This window comes from Zosterops lateralis (genome assembly GCF_965231275.1).
Source record: "Zosterops lateralis genome assembly, chromosome: 1".
Taxonomy (NCBI): Eukaryota; Metazoa; Chordata; class Aves; order Passeriformes; family Zosteropidae; genus Zosterops; species Zosterops lateralis.
Genome location: NC_139762.1, coordinates 106,563,929 through 106,586,846, shown reverse-complemented (window position 1 = coordinate 106,586,846; position 22,918 = coordinate 106,563,929). Strand labels below are relative to the sequence as shown.

The window sequence follows — 22,918 nt, the reverse complement described above, 5'->3', positions numbered from 1 at the left end:
TCCCGGGCCGGTCTGTACAGTGCAGTGAAGTTGAATAAAGCCTGGGTGGCGTCAGGTCAGAACATCTATAAGTTGCCTACTTTTGGGGGGTACGGGTGTGAAGGAGGGAAAGGGGGGCGAGGGGAAAAGGCTCCCGGAGCCGAGAGCGGCCGGCGCGGCCCCTGGGGCTGCCGGCGGGGCAGGGCCGGGAGGTGACCCGGGCCGGGCCGAGCCGAGCCGGGCGGGCAGGCCTCGCTTCCTTCCCGGCCGGGCTGCCGAGCACCAGGAGTTAAGTGCCTGCAAACCAGCGCAGTTTCGTAGTTAGAAAGCAGGAGCGGGGTCTGCTTTTATGGACTTGCACAGGAGGACCTGGCAAAAAAAACTGCACTCCCTTCCCTTGAAACAACTCTTTCCAGGAGTTCCCCTTTCAAAGTCTTCTTGTTGACTTCAGTGAGCTTTAGAGCAGGCTTCAATTCTTTTTTTTTTTTTCTTTTTTTTTTTCCTTTCTTTTTTTTTTTTTTTTTTTTTTGACTCTCCAGATACTTTAGAAGGGAATAAAGGGTGCCTTGAATTGACTGCTTTACCTGCTGCTGCCGTCTGTATTTAGTTTACCCAAGTTTGTGCAGTTCAGTGGTGCTTTTGTTTGGCATCTTGTGAAGAACAAACGAGCCGCTCTTCCCTTTACCTTTTAAAAATGATACCACAATGAAAGTTCTGTTGCTCGGGCGCACGCTTATGTTCTGTGCTTCCCAGGGAGGATTTATTTGTGTGCGCAGAAGAGTTTTAGAGCCAGTAGGAGAGCAACCAATTAGCTATATTTGCAAAAAGATGCAGGAAAACTTTAACTGAGGAGTAAGTCTAAGACTGCTCCAAGTATTTAAGAGCAAAGGAATAAAGGTTCAGAATTAATTGGCAGGTAGAGGAAATTGTTCTCCTGTTAGGCATTGGGGATGTTTCACTCGTGGTGATTTGTTACATGTGTTACAGAGAGAAGTTTTGTTTCAAATATCTTCCTGTAAACATCGCACTTAATTTAAAACAAAAGATACAGCTTCCATTTTACGTAGAGGTATGGGCTTTGTCTTTCTTATGCACCAGTTGCCTGAGAATACCTAAAATGAGAAAACAGCAACATTGTATGTTTCAGATGGAGTAGCTTGGATTTGCTGACAATAAACTACTGACTTGAGAAAACCACTTAATGTTCAGGATGGAGATGATAGAGATTTCTTTGCAGAGTCTTATTTACTATTTTTCAGCTAAAACCAGGCAGTAAATCAATCATCGTCTGTAATTATTACTGCAGTAATTACCTTTGGAGAGTAGGTTATCGTTCTTGGTGGCCTTTGTTCAAGTATATCTTTCATTTCCCCTGTTTTATTTTCCTTGAATCATGTCAGTTTCTGAGTGGATTAATAGTATTCTGAAGGCAGTCCGATTGTCAGATTTCTGAAAGGGCTAATAATGTGATTCATCTGAGGAGCTGAAAGATGCTTGCACAGACTAGCACTTAAATTCATGGATAAGAGTTTGCCCATCAATTATTACATCTTCATTTTTAGTGAACAAACAAAAGCTGTAAGTAATGCTGCAAGGAGAATTTCAACTGTACCTCCAATGCAGCACTTATTTAAATTCCTGATTTCTTAAGTATTACTGATTTAGTCAGTCCAAAATGTAGTTCTACAGATAAAAATAAACAGTATTTTAAATAGCTTATTTGAAAAACTATTCTTTGAATGTATGTAAATGAGTTATTTAAACTCATGAGCGCTGTTTTACATCTAAATAAAATATGGAGTTACACATTACATTTCCAATTTGTCATGTACTTAGCAACCCTTTCTGGGGGAAGATATAAGAGATATTTTTGATATGTCTGTCACTTTTGATAACTTAATTTGAAACTTATATCTTAGGGGAATACTGATACAAGGCAGGTAAATACATTAAAACAAAATGACAATTGAGTTTTTCATATTGAATGCATGAAAGTAATGTTCATCTGAAATCGTGGGTGTTAAGAACTAGCTAATGACTGAATTTCTTATATTTCTTGAAAATACAGTTTATTTCAATTACTTTGGTTTCTGTTTACATGCCTTTTGTATTTATTTCTCTCTATCCTTCCTTTTTTTTCTATTTTTTTTTTTCTTTTTCCCTGTTTTGGTTTCTTGCCAGCTTTGGTCTGACTGTCCTCCAGCACTTGGTGAGGATTGCATCTCAGGCTTGGACCTAGGAAAGAAAATAGGCATGGCTGACATTAGATAAGCCCCTTATAATTTAAGAATAATAAAATCTTCTTTCTGAGGAAAAAAAGGATTTAATTATTTTCCATGACAAACACTGTCTCTTATAAATACACTGCAGGTTTGTGGCAAAAAAAAGTCTCAGAAGGAGAGTAAATGACAACTTTCTAAAAAACTGTGATTTGAATATCTTATTTTACTTTAGGAAGGAGGAATTAAAGTTCAACTGCTGGGTATTTTAAGTCAGAGAAAGGATCAGTTGCATTAAACTCATCAGTCCTGACCTATATTTCATTCTACTGATTAATTTATCCCATTTCCTTGGCTAGTTTCTGGAAGAAAAAAAAATCTATTAAGTATCATTGACCTGATCAAAATCACCTAATGTGTTTGGTGAGGAAGAGAGGGAGGATAGCTGGAGAAAAGCAGGTGGGGAGAGAAGAGTTGGAGATCTGATACTCTTGCACAAGCCCCAAAAGAGGCACTGTGCAAATGAAGGGTATCAAAGAAGGGCAATTGTTATGACTCCTTGAACTCCTGACATCCAGGGGCAGAGCCATTCCCTGAAGTAAAACTGTGGTAGAGACCCCTGTGATGAGATAGCAAGGGGGGGGGGGGGGGGGGGGGGCAGAGCAGCTTCTTGTATCTTGTTTAACTTGGCCATTATGAGTTGTAAACCTTTTTTTTGTGACTTGGCATGCTTTGGAGATATCACACTTGGGTTACTGACTGCCTATACCCCCCTCCTTCCTTTCTGGTTTATGGGGTTTTACTTTTAGGTTTTACTTTTAGGTTTATGGGGTTTTACTTTTATTTTTTTTTTTCCTTTGCTCTTACTACTGGCTTTGATGAGAAAGTTTGTTTAGGAAAAAAGTTACAAAAATACAGTCACTTGCAGAGAAAACTAGGTATTCTTTATACAAAAGTGAATGCAAATGTAGTTCTACTAAATGTTAAGCACAGGTTTCCTCTAAGCTAAAACCAGGTAATATTCATTACTACGTTCAAAGTCACCCATGAAAAATCACTGAAATGGTAGTTGTTAGATAAGCTATCACAAGGAAACTAGTACAGCTCCACATGTTTAATAGATGTGCTGATCTCTGATTTCTTTTTTGTAGGGAAAAAAACCCCAAACAACCTGTGGTTTTACTTCAAAGTAAATTTTTACTCAGTGTAATTTAGTGTTCTATGTGCAGAAATAAAATTACTAAATGTTAGTTCCTAGAAAGATGAGCGGGATGCATTTCTCAGTTGTATTTTACATACCCATGCTTTGCTTAAAGAAAGCTTGTATCTTGAAATATATTGCCAAGCCTAGAATGTCTCCTGAAGTTGTTCCCTGTTTTTGAGAAAACCTAGGTAATCTTTCCATCCTGAATGAATTTACAACTGCAGCTCAATTCATGCAGAGTATCGGTGGACTGAGCAAATGCATCTGTGTTTTAATGGGACCTGTTTCCTCAGCATAGATTCCAAGTGAAAGGATGTTTCTCATGCAGAGGCGCAGGTTACGTGATGTAGTACCAAGGAAGGTACCAAGAATAGTGGTGGATTAAAAGAAAAATGTCACTAACCAGCAGCATTATTTCAGAGAGAATTTGACATTCGGATCCCCTTCCACCAGTAGCCTTTACATTTCTCTGTATCTGTCAATGTTTGAATGTTTGTTTGCAGCCCCAGCACTCCCTGGCTTCCAAATTGCATGGGCTAGACTCAAAAGTCATGAGATTGTCTGCTGATTAGACTATAATCAATCCAGCATAAACAAAACCAGCAATTAGTATTGGCATTATTTCTGTGAACTTGACTTAAAGTTTCAGTAGTATTGGTCCAAAGAACTTTTTCTGAACGGGCTGTTTTCAGGAACTGTGTTATTTTGGCATCATCATTTTACAGGGAGGGAACAAAAAATTCATGAGATTCCATTTGGCCTGAAAAACAAAAACATCTGTTTGATGCATGAGTAAATTGCTGGCTTCTATTTGGCTATCCAAAAAAGGGCAAAAATTAAGATACCGAACATAAAAGAGTACGTAAAAAAAAAAAAAAAAAAAAGAAAGAAATTACAAAGAGGATTTAAGATTAGCATCTTTTTATAATGCAGGCTATTTATAGTGTTCTCTTTTGGACTTGCCAAAACATGCCTTTATGTATTAAAAAAATCCGTAACAACAAAAGCACCCCTAACTTTTAGTAATATTCATTGACTTTGGCAATGCATAGTGATATCGATGGTCTCGATTAGCTGCAGGATTACAGTAGTGCTGCCCAGTCATTGCTGGGGTCAGCATGAGTTACATTGACCATCATTGTCTGCTGCTTGGGGTTAGGCACCATTAGAAGTGAACATCTAAACAGCTACTGGTTGTACTGCTGGCTTCCTCAAAGGTGAAATCTTGTGACAAAGATAATATTAAGAGATTTAGTGAGGCTGCTGATGTGTTTGGATTGGTTTGATTTTGTTTTCCTGAGCTGCTGTTAACTTGTGTAACAAGGGAAGCTGTCAGTATGGAGTCACTTATCTAACATGTGTAGGATAACATTATCCACCATGATCTAAGATCTCTTGAAAGGCTTTATGTTGCTCTATAATTCATTCTGTCTAATTTACAGCTGGTTTAATAGCTCTCAATTCTTTGTTCCGAAACACAATTCTGTATTTTCAAACTTGCGCATTTTGAAAAAAAAAAATCTTCCTTTTGAATAACTGTGCGTAAGGAAAAGATCCAGAAAAACTGTCAACATTTTATGTAGGCCATATGGATTCAGTATTTTTTTCTGTGTAAAAGAATTAAAATAAGATATTTGGAGAGGGTTTTTTTTAGATTGATTAAAATACAGTCTAAGTTCCTATACCTTAAGACAACCTCCTAAAGTCTTTTCTTAGCAATTTTTTTTTTTTTTTTTTTTTTTTTTTTTTTTTTTTTTTTTTTTTTCAGTTTCCTTTCCTTTCTGCAGGGCTACCTAAGCTCAGAATCAGCCACAGTTGGGGGCTGGGAAAATGCGTTATTTCACTTAAATCAGAACTGTGGCATATATATGTACATATATATGAATATTTCCCTGAAGGGACAGCATACAGATCTACAAAGAATTTGGCCTGTTTTATTTGGTGCTGTGAAAATGTACGTCTGTTTTCAAATACATTTTGCAGAGTGTTACTACAAAGCATTAAAGTTTTCCAGTTGCTGTCTTTATAAAAATTGGACAGCACAAGAGAGGCTTTTAAATACTTTTAAATCATAATGTAACATTTGGCTTAGGACTCTGACAAAAGATGGATGTGCAAAGACCAAAAGAGGTGGTGAGGTTTGTTTTTCTTTTAAAATTAGACAACTTGGGTTCTATTTCACCTCAAGTATGAGTAATTATGCTAGTTTAGCAATTATTAGAGATGAAAGAAATTCTGTTAGATATGAGTCTCCTAAACTTCAGTAGCTTTAGTTTTAGCCAGGATAATGATCAAGGAGTAGTTAGCCGTATGCCTAGGGACTATGCTGTAGCAAAAAAAGATAGGGCTGATCTTGGGGGTATCCTTATTACAACATGTTATAATTAACATTTTCATTCAGCCCTCCTACTTTCCAAAAAAATCTGTTTTATTTTTTTCTGTGCACACATTGGTAAGACTGTGCAAAATTACTCTCTTCCAATGAATTTTTGAACCAGGACAGTTTTCTCCTGTTTTTAGAATATTAGTTAACACTGGTCGTGTTTTTTTCCCCCCATTTCATATTCCTTTAGTTTCAGAAACATTTTTTCCCCTCTATACTGCATAATTATTAAGAAAAAAGATGTAGATTTTTTTCCCTCCTCCTTTTTAGGATTTAGTCTAGGTTAAACATGTCCTTCTGTGGTGTGCACATTTGGGTTTTAGATTTTCCTTTAGCTAGGGTGATGCTGTGCATGCCATACTGCAACTGTTCTTTATACAGTTGAATCCATAAAATATGTACTCAAAAGGGTTGTAGGGTTGTTACTTACCAATTCTGCACAGTTAAAGCCCAGTGAAGTATTAGGAATTCTGGGGGCTTGTTTTCATTGTGGTCTCCCTCCTTTTTCTTTTTTTTTTTTTTTTTTTTTTTTGTGTCATGAGAATAAGGCAGAGGGGTGTTTTTTCAATGAGTGATTCGTCTGATACTTTCACTTTTAAATGTAGGTGCAATTAGGTGCAATTTTTCTTTGGAAGAGTAGGAATTCTAGTCCTTCAAGATTTCTTAAAGTTATCTATCTATCTATCTATCTATCTATCTATCTATCTATCTATCTATCTATCTATCTATCTCAGTATAGTGACACTCCCCCACTTATTTATTTAATGTGATATGGGCTTCCTGTAGTTCTTGAAAAATGAAATATCAGTAACTAGCTAGCCTTCTTACAAATTTGGCAGTGCTAGTCCTTAGTTAGACAGCTGGCTGAAGCAGAACACCTTTTTGTCCTGAGGAAAAATGGACGGGATGTTGATAGTGAGGATTCTCAGTGTTTTCCTTCTGCCCCAAAACCAATTTTTGGAGAGCTTATTCTCTCATGCAAAGGCAATAACCTGGAGAGTGAATTTTGTCCTTACCTAACATGAATGCAAAACCACTCTCCAGTTTCTCAGAGAGATGCTCAGTGTTCCACATAAATGTGGAAAAGCTAGAGCACTTCTATGTCTGAATGTCCTGGTTGGCTGTAAAATACATGGCTTTTGTGTACAGTCTCTGAGACCTGTTGTGCCCTTACTATTTTTATGTTGTGTTTTGCTGGAAAAATATATTTCAAACAATGAATTCCTTGATAATTGATTTTCTAGTTTCATTTTTCTGTTGTTCACTCTTTTGGTAGCATATCAAGTTCAACTTCCATTATTGATTCATTCACGTTTTGAAAGAAGCTTTAAAAACAAAAATAAAATACCTGCTCTGCTTCTGGACTGGATGATGTGATGTAGTGAGGCAGTGTCCTTGGAAAGACCAGGCTATGCTTTGATCAACAAGAACTTTCTCTGGCACTGAATTAGGATGGCTGGGGCTTTTTTTTTCCAGACAGTGTCAAGTGACTTTCTAACTTTTGACAGTGGCAGTAGGAAGGAGGAGGGGGTGGGGAAGTTAATTATTTTCCACCTCCAAAGAATACAATTGTGAGGAAGGAACTTTCTGATTCACTGGTTCCAGGACAACAGGATGTCAAGATCCATGCCTGATGTAAGGTTTTCACTCTGAAGATGGGAGGAGGAAATGGGTTTGTATTGGTCTCTGCATGCAACCACTGACTGGGAAGGGATTGAGTTACGTGACTTATAAAGAGCTAGAGTACAAGAAGAGATTTGGTTTGCAATTTCTGGTGAATCTGTTGAGTAGGAGACCTGCTTGTCAGATGCAAATGTAAATCAATGAAGAAAGGTGAGAAATCTTTAAGGCCAGGTAAAAAAAAAAAAAAAAAAAAAAAAAAAAAAAGCTTTCATGCTGCAAGATGTTTAGTGCTTAGATGATGCTTAGTTTGTGGTTGCCCAGTGGAATAGTCACCTTGCACCAAACTCTTGGATTCTTTGTATAGTTCACAGGTGCTTAGGGGTTTATGAATGTTGTTGAGTAGAAATTATTTTAAGGAGATAGTAGGAAAAATTTGGAAATAATAATGTGTCTTGGCTCCTCTCCTGTTCTAGATGTGGGCATCTTAGTGCAACAGGGCATCTCATAGCAGTCATTTACCTGACTCAGGTTTTGGAGATAAAGATAAAATTCCTTTCCTCCTAGGCTAGAAAGAATTGAGGTGGTGTGTTGCTGCTCTTCCTCTCTTCTTTACTGAAGAGGGAAAAATCTTTGCTCTACTGGGATATGAGAGGCAGGAGTTCTGTTTTGTGCTTTGTCTGAAGGTGTTTTATCTGTATCTCACAGGGAGGATATCAGTCATTACACAGCAGCATATTATGTTATGAGTGTGAGTTGCCCTGTTATTTTTGTCAGTGCTGTTCCCCTTTTCAAAAGTCTAATTATTTGTTGGACAAGAGGATGAGAAAGAGCATGAGACTCAGGGCTCTAATAGCTTGAGTACCATGAAGAAAAAGGGGAGAGCAGGGTCCTGGTCTGCCAGGCACTTTCTGTCACTTCTGATGAATTATTTCAATGCAACTAGAATTGGAGTCCACTTATCCCACTTCTTGTGATGGTGCCCCAACCACAAGGATAAAATATGATGCTAATTCTTGTTTCTAGTTCAGTGAATATTGTAGATGAAATATGGTAGCTTCAACAGCAATGAATGAGTGCACTTCAAGTCTGAGGGTAAGTGTTCTTTGTTAGAAAGCTCACAACGTGAGTATGAATCCTTCTGATGGAGGAGAAAGTTCAGCTGGTGGCACCCACAACCTGGGTGAGTGATCTAACCAGTGGATGTGGGCAAGAGGGGAAAAGGAAGATGTATTTCAACCCACATATTTTCTTCCAGTGTTTTATAGCAACCAGGGAAGGGTATATGAACTCTCAAGAATTAGCCCATAAGACTGCATCCAAAGCCAGGACAAGCAGGAGAATACTTAATCACCCACTCTCCAGCTGTGGTGGGGCTTCAATGTGATTTTAGCACTGAGAAAGCCTCGATGGTAAAACCACAGGTACTGCCTGACCTCAGTGACATCTGAACAGAACTGGTGACAATATAGGTGCAGCATCCCCTCACTAGTTTTTGGCTTCTAAGCTCCTCTGTGAATATAAACCTGATTGGTGTTCTACATGATAGAATGTCATCTAGAATAGAGCAGAGAGTCTGAGGGATCAAAAATTAACTTATAAAACCCTAGTATACAGTAGAAAGAGATCTCTGATAAATCAGAGATAATCTCAGTTGAAAGGAGGTAGGTGTTTGGTTTGGTTTTTATTGACTCAGATAAATGTATGTCTTTAGGTAATAGAGCTAAAGCATGCAGCTGTATTTTGGTTTGATATTGGAACAGTGTCAGACAGCCCAAAGTCTTCCATTTAAGTGTCCCATTTTAATCACATAAATAAATGATTTAACTTGCAGAGGCAAGGATCATCTTTAGTAACCTTTACTGTAAGTCTTCATAGCCCTTTTTTACATCACCTGTCTTCAGAGTTGTGTAATGTTGGTTACTTTGAGGTTCTGGGATCCATACATCAGTTTAATTCCAATTGCTCTCTCTTGCTGAGTCTAGACTTCTGTAGACAGTGTTTAATGAATTTCCTGTTTTCTAAGCAGAGTTGGAAATACAGTCTGTAGACGCACCAGGAGTTCATATTTGTCATGTTGAGTAAGAAAGCTGAGGTGATACATAGCTTCAGGATGCTGAGAGGAATTACTCTGAATGTGTTCATGTTAAGTACTGAACTTAGTCATTAGGGTTAAAATTTATCTTAGCCTCCTAACTTTTGTCTTCCCCCCAAATGTGCTGGCTACCTACAGCAGCATTGTCAGGAATGGAGGTGCAGTACTTGCTGACTCCCTCTAGATTTGCTAATTCTCAGTGTGGTCCTCAATTTGACTCTGAGATCTATTATAATCTGTTATGTTGCATGGTAGAGAATCTTAGGGATGGCTGAAATTTACTTGAGGTTTATGAAAAGCTCTAAGATTCTTTGGAGAAAAGTACTTTTTAAAATATAACCTTATTAGTTTACTTAACAATAGAAATATGAGTATATTTATATATTCATATAAAAGGTTTAACCTTTTAAAAGGATGCATGGTTATGGAGGCAAAGTTAGAATTTCAGACAGGATTAGTTAATCTATTACCTCAGCTATCCTGAAAATATATCCTTCCTCCCCCTACCCAGCTTTGGGGTTTAGAATTATCCCTCTGCTGCTGGAAGGAGCATCTTCTGCCTTTTCTGCACACAGTGTTATGTAAAACTGGACGTCTTCAGGCTGTCACATTTGGATACTGTCATCCTTGAGATCAAGGGTTGGAAGAATATCCAAAGGATTTCTTAAGCATAATTTCTTTCCACTTAAGCATATTTATTACTTTTATGTTTATGTGCTGCCTAGGAAAATACTTTATTTTAGCATAAGAATAATATTTTCCAACCACTGCAGTTTAATTGGGAACTCCTAATTCAGTCATTCTACAAGAAGAACATTAGGGGGAAAAAAACAAGCTCAGTGTTGGGACAGGCTAAAGAGAGGAGTGAAGAATATGAGTGCTATGAGGGACTTTGTCTTCTGGAAAAAGTAAATGCAAGAGGAAAGAATGCTTTATATAACAGGAATCTTTTAAGGAAAATAATTTCCAATGTCAAGAGAATATTGTTACAATGCTACTGGGAATAGAAATAGGAAAAGGGGTATGTCACAGCACACAGGAAAACAAATCAGCCATATAAATATTAATGCATATGATTAATTGGACTTTTGTAAACTTGTGGCTACACAGAGATCTGATTTTTAGTGGAGTTCTGGAGTGTAGATATTAGATATGTTAGTATGGCAATGCATTTCTTTTTCCAATTCTTCTAACACTAAAGTCGTCAGGAGGTTATACAATTGACAGTCAAATTGGTAATCTGTCTAGTAGCTGATAGACATGAGTTGATGCTAGGTGAAACTAGTCAGAAAACAATACTTTCTTAGTAGTTCTGAACTTTTATGAATGCCAGTTATCTTAAAGGCCATTATGAAGCATTCTGAAATGTTTGCTGAATTCCAGAAGTTGCCCACTGAATTGCTGCTCTTATGTGCCACAGCCAGGTGTGAAATCATGTGCTGCCATGTGTCAGGCAGAAGGGTTTGAAAGGTGAGTCTCAGACACCAGTGGTACCTAGGGAGAGAAGAAAGCTGAGGAAGGTGTAGCCCTAGCAGGTGATTCATTGGCACGTAATCCTGAATTTAATACTTCTCTGTAAGTTCTTTAATTTCAATTTTGTATCCTGACTGAACCCTTGTGGAGACGTATTTCCACAGCATGTTATTGCAAAATGTGAAACATCTTCAGAATCCATTGACTTTAATAGAGCTAGAGGATACTCAACGTCCCCTGCAACTGGCTCTTAAATTTGCCTTCTGCTTTTATGATTAATCTGTCTGCTCATACTTAATATCTACCTGTAGATGGTGGCAGTATGAATGTCCTCTTGGTTTTTATGTGGCCACGAGGAGAAGCAGAGAGATACTTCCAGAAATTACAGTCATTTGTAGATACTGAAATAATGGCACACACGTTTTATTTCTGTTCTGTCTCAGTAACTCAGTAAATTGTGTATTGATTATGCTAATACAGCTAGTGTCTCTATTACTTGTCTGCAGAAATTATTCAAACATGTAGATTGAAGATACACTTGGCAAAGTTACCATTGTAAGAAAAAGGCTTTTGTGCAAAGATGGCTTTAAATTGAATTACTAATCATATGCTAATGGAAGTTTATAGATCAAGTATTGAATTGTACAAAATGTAAAGTGCAAGGTAAAAATATGTATTCTAAACTTCCTATCCTGACAGTCTTAGTTGCTACATTAGGTTTATTTTCACATCTCTCAAGGAATATGTTTTATGAAGGGATAAATCAATAGCAATCTATTTTTATAGTTTATTTTGGGATATGTAGCTTCTCCTGCTTTGTTTACCAAGTGGAAGAGAGGCTCAGGCATTTGGGGCAGTTATTTTTTTTCTTTTTCAAAATTTATTGATCTACCTAGACTAGAAGAAAACAGACTTTTTTCAATTATCTTTTGCTTTTATTTTATTATGGTCTGTAATAGGTCAGAAACCATAAATCTTAGCCAGAGTTCTCCAAAAGGCTTCCCTTTCAGTGAAAGTATAATTTTCCACATTTCTAATTTTATCCGTTTCTTTTCTGTACAAGTTTTTTCCAGGCATCAACCAGAAATGACTTGTGCTCTTCCTTAGGGTGCTAAATCTACAGATTAACTTTTCAGAGAAGGGGAATCCTGGTTACTCAGTAGAATATGAATGAGATTTTGCAAGCTGGAAAATCTGTATATATTTTGTAGCAACTTTAGAAAGTAATCTCACTCCTTTATGGTCCAACCATGAGTCCCACAGACTAAGCAAAAGGGGTGACATCCTCATTGATCAGCAGGTGTTGCTGTAGAGCAGTCAGGAGCTTAATTCTAATTTTAGGACCTCTCTATCAAAATTCCCACAGGTTTTCCTCATTGGTTGTCCTCGATGGTTCTACTTGATTTGGTGCTTTTTAAATTATTATTATTATTTTTATATCTTTTTTTATTCTTTCTTTAAAAAGGAATAGTTGGTCTTAATGTTGACAGTCAGCAGCCTAAGCATGAGATGTGCTCTGAACTGCAATCAAGGTTTGCCTTGGGCACTGGCTGTACCAAAGCTGAAATATCTTAACCTTTCACATGGATACAGCTTCAGTTTAGAGATACTTTTTTTGTTTTGTTTTTTATTTTTTTTAGTAAAGGTGTAAAAACTGGTATCTGTCCAACCCACAGCTTTTATAATGGGAGATAGAATTGGCATGTTTTCTCTTTTCCCTTACTGATATTTTTTTTTAATTCCTCTCAAGAAGTGCGATGCCATAGTTGTAGTGATCTAGTCCTTTTTTGAAATTTTATTACTTGGAGTCCCTCTTTTTGTTTCTCAGAAGCTGTCCTGAGAAAATGGGTAGTAGGAAATTGATCATTTGTTGTTTTAAGGGACAGATGAGTCAACTGAGAAATTTTACTACAGCTAACAAAACAGGTGACCTGGGGTCATAAACATGTAGTTGTAGGGACAAGGAATTTTGTTGCTTTCATGACAACATGTACCTAGAAGTTCTGTTCAGCCGTAACATCACTTATTCATACTGGATTGATAATGTATCATTCTGCTTTCCTGAGGCCTCTCCTTCACTGGTATTCTGGCTTCATGGCACAGAATTCATCTTATGCTAGGATGTGGTACATGCTATAATGAAGGTGACATCTCTATGTGCAATTACAGTCCTAGGGTATCAATAATTTTGAGGTTTGAATTAATAATGGTGCATACATGCTACTTTTTATTTGCATGTGATCCTTGTTCCTTTTTTTTGTTACATGCCATGCTTGTGGCTAGAGAAAGGCGTGTGGTTAGCAAAATTTAAATCATCGCTTTGTATAGATTCTGTTTAAAGGTTTTCCTCCTCTGAAAGAAAACAGCGTAGTTAATGTTTAAGGGAGGTTAAGACTGGCTGCATTTCACACTACCTTTCATAGTCAGCTGAGTTTAACAATGGCCTGAGAGCTGAAATAGCACTGAAGTTTTCAGAATCTGTTCGTGAAAAGGCGTTAAATGCTAATGGAGAGCTTATCTGATGCTACCAGCTGTAGCCTACTTGATGTAAGGAATACCCTTGCAAGTTGGAGGGAGGAGCTAACAATGCAGAGGAAAATGAGACGCTATTTTGTGGGTGACTCGCTAATTCAGTGGGTTTTGTAGAATAGTTTTCTTTTTCTTTTTACCATATTTCCCCCTCAATATGGTTATATTTTTCCTGACAAATATGTCAGTCTAGTTGACTATTATTGGCAAGTCTTTGTGCCATGGCCTGTTGTGATCTACTTGTTTCTGTTGTGATTGAGAATCCTTAAAGGGATGAGCAGGGTTTAGAAAAATGCTAACCACAGCGCTACCTGCTTTTATACTTGTTTTCTTTTTTAAGTGCAATAAGGACATAGTGGTCAGCCTTTGTTGAAAGGAAACCTCAGCTCTCACAGAATTTTCAGATCCCAAAATAGCAGGAAAGTTGTAAAATGTTTGTTTTCACAAGACATACGCTGTCATGTTTTCATGGTACAAAATTGCATACCTGGAAACAATTTGTTAGGCAGTTTATTTTTTCCATTTTAGGACCTAAAAATGTGTGGTGTATCTCTCAGTCAGAAGTGTGAAGCTGAGTACATTTCACCGTGCAGTCACATCTCAGTAGCAGTGAGAGATTCTGGTACTGCAGCTGGTGGCAGTAGACATTGAGGACAGAACAGCAGAAAAAATTAACTCTTTCATTTTGGTTTATGCTTAAAAGTGGAGATCTTGTTTACTTATCAGCAGGTAGCCACTTGAGAATCAGTTACTGAAAAGCTCATGTTTGAAGACCTCAATTCCATCCTGAAACTGAAAAAATGGTAGAGTTCTTAAACTGCTTTTTTGAACTGAGAAGGGACATTTTTATGGTTGAGCACAGCAGATACATCTACAACCTTTAATAAGGCTGATTAGTGGGTAGTGATGATCAAAGTGAGTTTCCTCTTGAGGGATAGAAGAGTGGACTCTTCTGTTTTTCAGTTTTAGAGTTTGTTCTTAAGTACATTTTTTGGAAATACATCAGCAGCTAATGATGGACATAAATAGGGTCAGGTTGGGCTGCTGAAGAGGTTTCCCGGGGAATTTTGAGGGAGTAACAATAGATGGTATCTTTTTTTTTTATTATTTTATTTTTTAATTGTATACTACTAGTTTTATTCATTATTTTTCTTTCTTTATTAATGGAACTTACTGGTCTGTGTTACCTTAGAGAAAAATCTTTCTCTTTAGCTCAGTTTGTGTTTGACCACGCGTTCCCCCAACCTCAGCTTTTCATGAGCTTTTCCCACTGCTTTGTCTGACCGGTTTCCTTCAGCTGTGGGGATGCTGGGATGACTGCTTCAGTGTAACAAAGAAAATCATACAGTATTATCACAGCTGAGGTACTGGTAACATTGTGGCTGCGAAACACAACTTCAGCTCATAAATTAGCTCATAAAATCATATTTTGTGAAATACTGGACTGACTGCAGGGCTGGGGAAACTTTTATCAGACCTCTGTAGATGAGAAGAGCTTGCTTGCTAGCCACAGCTCTGGGATGGAGATACAGATTGTTTAGAGTCCTTCAGAGATTGTACTTGACTCTTTCTGATATATGCACTGTGTTACAAGTTTCTGGTGTTCTAAGAGTGTCCTTATGAAAACTGGTGTTTTTTTTCTAGAAACTCAGATTCTAGAAACAACCAGTTGTATGAAGCCTTGGGGTTGGCGGAGGAGGAAAAGAGGTACCTGTGGAGTGTGTATATGTATCTCTTCTTTTGCATATATGTCTAGATTTATATGTGACCCCTAAGTGTTGCACTCTCTTGTCCCAAGAACCAGGAAAAATACCTCAAATCTTTGGACTTTTAATTCAGTTGCATGATTATTTTTTGAGGTCTGAATTCTTGGGAGTGGAAATGCTGCAGAAGTGCAGTCTTTCCCCTTTCAGCTTTTTCCCCTGTGGAGGCACAATGAATTCTTTTCTCTCCGCTGTTCTCTAACTCAAAGAACTCGGTCTTTGGGAGAATAAAAAGGAAATGGTTCTGCCTTTTAGCTCTTCCCTTACTTTTGCTTTGGGAGAGTCAATCTTACTTAGGCATCGTATCAGAACGCAAGAGAACAGCGCTCTCTAATTTTTCAAAGTAGCAGCAGAATGGCTCTTGTTAGGTTCACTCACCCAACAAGTTTTGAATAGTGAATCTGACAAGAATTGTATTGTTTTTAGTTCTACTGCTCTGGAAAGCTGTGAGCCAAGGGAAAGATGCTGGCATGGTATATACAGTAAAACAGCATGGGGTTAGTTCTCCTTTGCAAGGCTGTCTGCACTGCTGTTTGCTACTGAATATAGGATTATTACTATTTTTTAAAGCTTATGTATGAACTAGCACACACACCTCTCCCATCTGCCAGGAGAAGGCTTTCTCTTATCTGTGTGGAGCAAGCAGAATCTTAAAGCCCATAATTGTTCTCTCATTAGATCTGTAATCAAATACAGTAAAGTGCATTGAAGACAAATATCCCAGAGGAAATTCGAATTGTTTTTTTAAGCCATGAAAAAGAATTGGTCACTCTGCTCACAGATTTGTAGCTTCTATACAGCAATGTATTCTGTCTTGGTCTGGTCTACACTTTCGCACTTTGCAGTGCAGCTTTTCTTGCCCGTGTTGTGCAAGCATTGCTGGCTTTCAGAGCTGAGGCTGGTGTAAAGATGCTTGAAACACTTCAGCTACCTACCTAACATTTTTTTTTTGTTTGTTTTGTTTTTGTTTTGTTTACCTTTGTCTGACAGTAGAAGAAAATGAAACAGAGGACCATCAGGCAGGTGTGGGACACTCAGCCGCACAGACTGGTAATGCTGAATTCTTTCATTAGTGCTTGCTTACCATTGACAACAGTTTGAGGGATTTTTGTATCGGGGTGTTTTTGCAAAGCCTGCACTCTTCTTTCTCTCTTTCAGCTTAGAATGCATTCTTGGGGCTTGCAATGGGAAATAACGTTCCTCTCCCCTTACCTTTCAATTTCCGACAATTAGAAATTCTGCCTTTTGTAGGCTGACTGAAAGTACAGCATGCTTTTCTTTTTTTCTTATTTGCTTTTTTGTTAAATTTAAGCCTTCTCTACATTCCCCATGCAACCACCCCCCCATGCCATTTCAGATAAACTTTATTATTATTCATTTCATTTAAACTATTTCCATCTTTCTAAAATATATGGATAATGGTGATTTCTTTAAAGATTGTTTGTATAATTTCTTGTCAGAGAATAATTAAGGACTCTTTAATAAGTGAGACTGGGTGGACAAAACTGTTACTTGAGTCAGGATCACAGGGATCAGTATTGTTAATAATCATCAAGAAATAATTGTTAATCCCCTAAAACAACAAGGGCCTCTTTATTCTCTATCATAGTTCAGAGAATGCAAGAAATAATTTGTTTCTGTTTTTGGTACTGGTTTCACCGAATTTTATCTGAAGAGAAGGACTGACTAATCTGAATAGTCTTATTCATTCAGTTGAGGTCACCTTATGGACTAAGGGCTGGCTCCTTAAGGATGTTCCTATAAGGCTAGTCATGTCTGAATACATATAGGTAAATCTGCTTGAGAACGGCTGGAGTTATTCCTCTTATGAAGGTGAAGAATGCAGTTAATTTTTTCTTCAGCTTTATATTTGTGTGTGTCCTCTGGGTCTGTGTTTGGCGCCTTTCATAGGTTCTAGTGGCTTTGTGCATAAAGTAGATTGTTTGAAGAGAGAGTCTTTGCCTTTTTAATGGGAAATTTCTCAAACTCTTTTCAGCGTACATATGTCTCCATTTAGCTATCTGCAAATTCTTAAAAAACCAAACTTATCCTACTGTAGACACATGAAGTTGAAAAATAGGCAACTGCAAAACGAGAGATCAATGTAAAGGAGTGGTGGCTATTCTGCATTTTTTTTTTTTTCTGAAAATAATTTTCAGTGTTAAGTTGCATTTCTAGTTCTTTATTTACCATCATGTCCTGTGTTGTTCTCTGTTTATTTCTAGGCAGGATTTAACATTCTGTTTTTCTCCATACCAAGAATGCAGTGCTAATATTAAAAAAAAAAAAAAAAAAAAAAAAGCCTGATAGAGCAAGCATTACAGAAGGCCTGGACTGTGTACACACTGCCAGAAGTTTTTATAGTAATACTTTGTATCTAAGCTCTGGCTCTAACCATTAAATGTGCTTTTTATAGAGTACCAAGTTATAATGTAGTGCAGCTACGGAATATTAATCTTACTGCAGAGATTTAATGAGGCAGTTGTTTTGCGATGGACACTATTGGGAGCAGAGAGCGACAGAGTTTTACTTTACCACTGAGCTGAAGAAATATTCCTTGCCTGGTAATAATTATAACCACATGATCTAAGTTTTCCTTTCTTTTGCCAGCACTTTTCCATGCAGAAGTGGCTTGGAAGGAGGTCTACTGCAAGGCAGTGAAATGGATTGGAAAGGAGGCTGTTTTCTTGGTAGTTTGATGTTTTAGTTGGGATTATCTATGGATCCTTGCAGCATAGGCAGAAATATGTAAGATGAGTTTCAAGAATACAGACAGTCTTTGCCAGTCCACTGAGATGACTTTTAGATATTCATTACTTTTACTTGACTTTTATATGGGTTATAAAAAGTAAATGTGGTGAAACCTCATTTTTACATGGGCAGAATAGAATTTCTGCTAGTTGGCCTTAAACCGCTCCCATACTTGAAATTAATTGAAGTCCATGGCTTTATTGCCTCCAACACTTTTAAACCAATGCAATTTTTCATTTTCCCCGAAGTTGCAGTTTTATTAGACCAAGTTACAGCAATAACATCCCTTATGAGAAGGAGGAAGAAGGGAAGGGGAGAACCACCTGCCAGGGAACATAGTAATGTGAAAATCATGCTTCTTTTAGTTTCCATTTATAAATAATGTTAACATAATCAGGAAGAGAAGACAACTGTTCATGCTCTTTTTTTTTTTTTTAAGTCCTTAACAGGCAGAATTTATTTCTCTTCCAAAAAAGCAAGCTTCATTGATTTCTACACTAGATAATTTCCAGTGGTATCTGAATATGGAGAGGATGTGTGTGTATTGTTGCTGACAGGTATTGAAAAATTTCAGTTGGTGCATGGACAGCCTCCAAAACAGGGCAGAGAAGCCTCTGGAAATCACAGTGGTATTTGCAGATGTTGGGAAAAGTAATTTTACTATGAACACCATCTTATTGAGGGAATTGTGGCTGTGATTGTTGCAGATACTGCAGAGAAAGAAATGTGGGAGATGAATGACATTTGCCTTGAAGCGTATATGTGAGCCTGAGCTTTGAACAAGAGGTTAAGGAGAAAGTACAGATGAGTGCATATTGCATTTATAAAATATTTTATTCTAGTCTTCCAAAAGAGCTGCTCAAATAAGGCAGCTTATCCTCAATTTAAGTAACTGTTTAAGGTTAGACCAGCTCTTGATGGAACATATTTGTTGTTGCAACAGAACAGATATCTATTCACAAAACCTCCAAATGATATTTGCTCTCTTTAAATATCTTTTTATTTTGGTGGTGACATCTCTTCACAGAAGCAGATCACGGTGGAAATACATTCATTGAGAGGGGCTGAGACTGCCAGAACTCATTTCATAAAGCTGTCATAGGCTAAACTCGAACCTAGGTCCCAGAGGGTCCCACTTAAGTGTTGACCTAAAAACAAATGTGCCAGTTGGCTAGAGCATGTATTCTAAAGTTGCAGCAGAAGGGAATAAGCTTGACTGACTTCTGTCCCTGTAGAGTTTATATCTGCAAATGCAGAAGGAGAAGCAAAACATTATTAGTCTTAAAATGATTCTAATTTTAATAACTGGTCGCTAAGTATGAAGCTTTAAATTGAGTGATCCTTGAGGCTTTTTTGCACTAAGGGGTGCATGTGTGCCTACATGTGTGTGTGTTGCTGAATTCCTGTAAAATGCAAGTGTTTCTAAATAGTCTTGAGAATTCCCTCCCCTCCCTTTTCTTTCTTTCAGCACTGTACTTAAAGCAGAGTCAGACACTACCCTTATTTTAAAACAAACAGGTCTGTAAACTTTATGTGCAGCATTTAAATACTCATGTTAAAATTCAGACCTAGTGCCCACATTTCCCTGAGTGCTGTCAATTTTATGAGATGAAACTGGGAGCTTGAGCTGAACAACTAATAATATGCAGCGTGCACATGCTGCCTTCCAACAAGTGTTTAATGATGTTGGGGTCAGTTTGCAGCAGTTAAGACAACTATTTCATTTTCTGAACTGTTTAGAACCTGGAGCTCTCCTAGCTACTTTTATTAATCTTTCAAACTATTTTGGAAAATGAAGCAGCAATTGGAAGTTCTTAGATTTAGAATATTTAATAATGGCTAAAAAGCCATGAAGTCTTTTTATAATTAACATACCTTTTTTGGTTTGTAGATTTGTAGGCTACTTTTTTATTTGGAAGTAGCTGCCCAAGTGGAAATTTCCACTCTTGAAAGAACCTTGTGGATGTAATTTGTCATGTAAGGACTCAGTGTATAGACAGGGCTTTTGCCCAGCAAATATGTTTTTGCTTTCAGAATGTGGGTTTTTTTATTTTTAAAAATTAATCTGTTTTCTCTCTGTAATATAATTCCCTTAAAAATAAACACTGCCCTTTACCCCTGTCAAAGAAATTCCTCGGTTTTGATCACAAGCCACATGGCATGAGAAAGACTTCCTGACATGGGTCATTTCCAGTTTCTGCTTGCGGGTCCATCTGTGTTTGCACAGTTGAAGGGCAGGGTGCAGCAGTATGGACCAAAGGATACAGAGGGATAATGAGAGCTCTGACCTTGGTTGTGGGCAGCAAGAAATACGGGAATGGCTGTGCCCAGATGACTGTAGGGCGCTGAGAGCGGATATGAGTGATTTAAAGTGGAATTGCCTTCCTGCTTCTCCTCATACACCACCCCACTCCCAGTATGAATGTAGTGCTGGTGTGTTTTGGTTTCTCTTCTTCCAAGGAGTTGTGGCAATTCCAGTCAATTTCAGGGCTAGATAAGGTGTGTTCACAGATACCACCTCTCCATTCCCCTGGCCAGGGAGCCTACTCCTGGTTACTCACCCGCTTGGCTAAAGAGTGTAACATCTTAAAATGTACTTGCAGAATCTCCTGTTATTATGTGAGTTTGTCCTTGTTTTCTAAAATGACTTATTTCAGTCTCAGCTCTCTCAAATATCTAAAAGGAAAGACAAGGCAGCCAAAGTAGAAAAGGGTAAAGTGGTGAAACACTTGCATTCCTTTTGCTGGAATGTGCACAACCATTTCTCTTCTGCATTTCACTTGTTGTACTGTGGTTCCCAAGGAAAAACAAAGTTAAGTGCCAGATTGCTTTATTAGGGAAGACAGATTGGTTTATTTCTGTCTTTGAAGGAAGCTTTTAGTAAAATGGGCAAAAAGTCAGGAGTGGTTAAAGCTACTGTGTTCCTCCTCAGAGGAGGAAGAAAAGTTCTAGGCTACACATTATCTCCCTGAGCTGGTCATCTGCAGAAGTGAAGCAGTGCAGTGAGCTGAGGTGTCTCTGCACACATGGTGTGAGGCTGCATGTTTCTTCTAGTTAGAGGCTTCAGTTAGGCTCAGGACTGCTAATCTGACGGGGAGCTATCCTGCTATCCCCAAATGCCTGTTTATATGTCAAACAGATGAAGCTTTCTTTGTGCACTCCATAGCTTTTGTACTAGAGTAGTTAGTTTCCAGTTTTCCATGATCTGGCAAACACAGGAACTTGATGAGCATTGTCTTTAATTCACACACAAGTTCAGAGCATGAGTAGCGTTTTGACCCAGGGTATAAGCTTTCCAGGGCTTTGTTTGTGTCAAATAGTGTGGTGATGTAGTATTGGAGTGGGTTGTAAAAGCAAGATTAATTTCATGTTTATGTAAATTAAATTTGTTAGTCTCTTAATTCTGGTAATTTCCTGTGAAATGCTGTAGTTAACAGTGAAAAGAAGTTCCTGCACACTCATTGATTTGATTTTTCTTTTCATTGAAAAACTAATTGCATAGGTGGTTTATCCTTTATTATGATGATCAAAGCAGCTTCAATAGCTGTGATAAAATTGACAAACCTAACACTGAAGCATGGAAGAATAGCTTGAGTGAGAAACGGAGCTGCATTTGTGGGAGTAGAAGGGAAATTTTCTTTTCATTGAGATTAGGAAAAAAAAAAAAGAAAAAAGCCTCTTTTGCTTATTTAGCAATAAATTCTACAGTGTGCTGCATGCTCATGCCAAATAGCTTTCTTCTCATCATTAGCACAACAACCTATTTTGATTTTTTTTTTCTTCTTGAATGTTCTCTTCTTACACGCCTGACATCACAGTCTTGATTTTCTTTCAGACCCGAACTGTAAACTAGAAGACAAGGCAGAAGATGGAGATGTGCTAGACTGTAAGAAAAGGCCGGATGAAGGGGAGGAGTTAGAAGAAGAAGCTGTGCACAGCTGTGACAGCTGCCTCCAGGTGTTTGAGTCACTGAGTGATATCACAGAACACAAGATTAATCAATGTCAACTGACAGGTAAACAATACTTATCACTTTGTGGCTTTGTGCACTGCTCTATTTCTGATTCCCATCCTCTGCTTCTGATATCCCTCCTTTTTCAGTTATTTTGTTCCTGCACTTGAATGTTTGGTTGAGGTCTTTATAAACAGATTTTGGGGCAGGATTATACTGTAAATGGCACATTATAAATTTCCTTAATACCAAAGGATATATGACTGCTCTGTGTGTTTTCTAGATTCATACTGTACAGCTTTCCACACTTCGCTTTGGCATGTATTTTGCTAGGTCATTTGTGAATGCAGAGGGCATTTGTTGGTGGGGCTTAAGTGGCATTATGTCACATAATGAATGAATTTGCACAATGGCGTGTTGCAGATCTGAGCTGGATGTTGTCTTACTCTAATCTGTTAGCTACAAATGACTGTACAGTAATCAGTAACTGAAAGTTGAGAGGAATTAAGGAAATTGTTAGAGGGGAAAATAAGATCTCAGCTTCAGTGAAGGGGTAGAACTGAGTGCTGATCAGATACTATTGAATTGAGTAGAGCTGAGTGAATGGACCTGTCTACCACCTAGATCATCCTTGAAGTTATTGAAGACAGCCCCCTTACTGGGAAAACAATGTGAAATCTGCTGAATTTAAATTTAGTAGGTTTTTTGTTGGTATACACTGTACGTCCAAACAGGCTCCGTGTCAAGAGAAAGGCACTTATATTTTTAATTAGATAGTGTTTTACTTTTAGCCTGTACGGTGTAAAATATGCTTATTGTGTATTGGAGTTTTGTTAAAAACCTTTTTTATTACTTTGTAAATAAGAAAATTCCCTTTCCATTTGGGAATGATTTTAGAAAGTGTCTGTATGTGCTTATGTTTGGAGAGCTTCCTGCATTTTGGTTCCAAT

General features: G+C 37.8%; 1 protein-coding gene and 1 long non-coding RNA gene across 15 annotated transcripts in view; one reads left to right on the top strand and one right to left on the bottom strand.

The window, feature by feature from the left end:
• LOC310905883 overlaps positions 1 to 50 on the bottom strand; it is a 4,415-nt gene extending 4,365 nt beyond the window's left edge. The window contains exon 1 of the long non-coding RNA XR_014589293.1: positions 1 to 50. This exon is cut by the window's left edge and continues 32 nt beyond it. This is a non-coding gene — a long non-coding RNA (uncharacterized lncRNA).
• Positions 1 to 22,918, top strand: part of ZNF521 (zinc finger protein 521) — a 230,011-nt gene that overhangs the window by 2,514 nt on the left and 204,579 nt on the right. For 3 of the 14 annotated variants that reach the window (XR_014589274.1, XM_083854556.1, XM_083854565.1), the window contains exons 3-5: positions 15,147 to 15,209; positions 16,256 to 16,315; positions 21,852 to 22,031. Coding sequence is in view for 9 of the 14 variants with exons in the window: in XM_083854556.1 (XP_083710682.1) it covers positions 15,147 to 15,209; positions 16,256 to 16,315; positions 21,852 to 22,031 (303 nt within the window). In the remaining 5 variants the exon portion in view is untranslated. Of the gene's footprint in view, positions 56 to 15,146; positions 15,210 to 16,255; positions 16,316 to 21,851; positions 22,032 to 22,918 lie in introns of all 14 variants that reach the window. The other 11 variants (XM_083854563.1, XM_083854567.1, XM_083854560.1 and 8 more) reach the window with 7 other exon arrangements.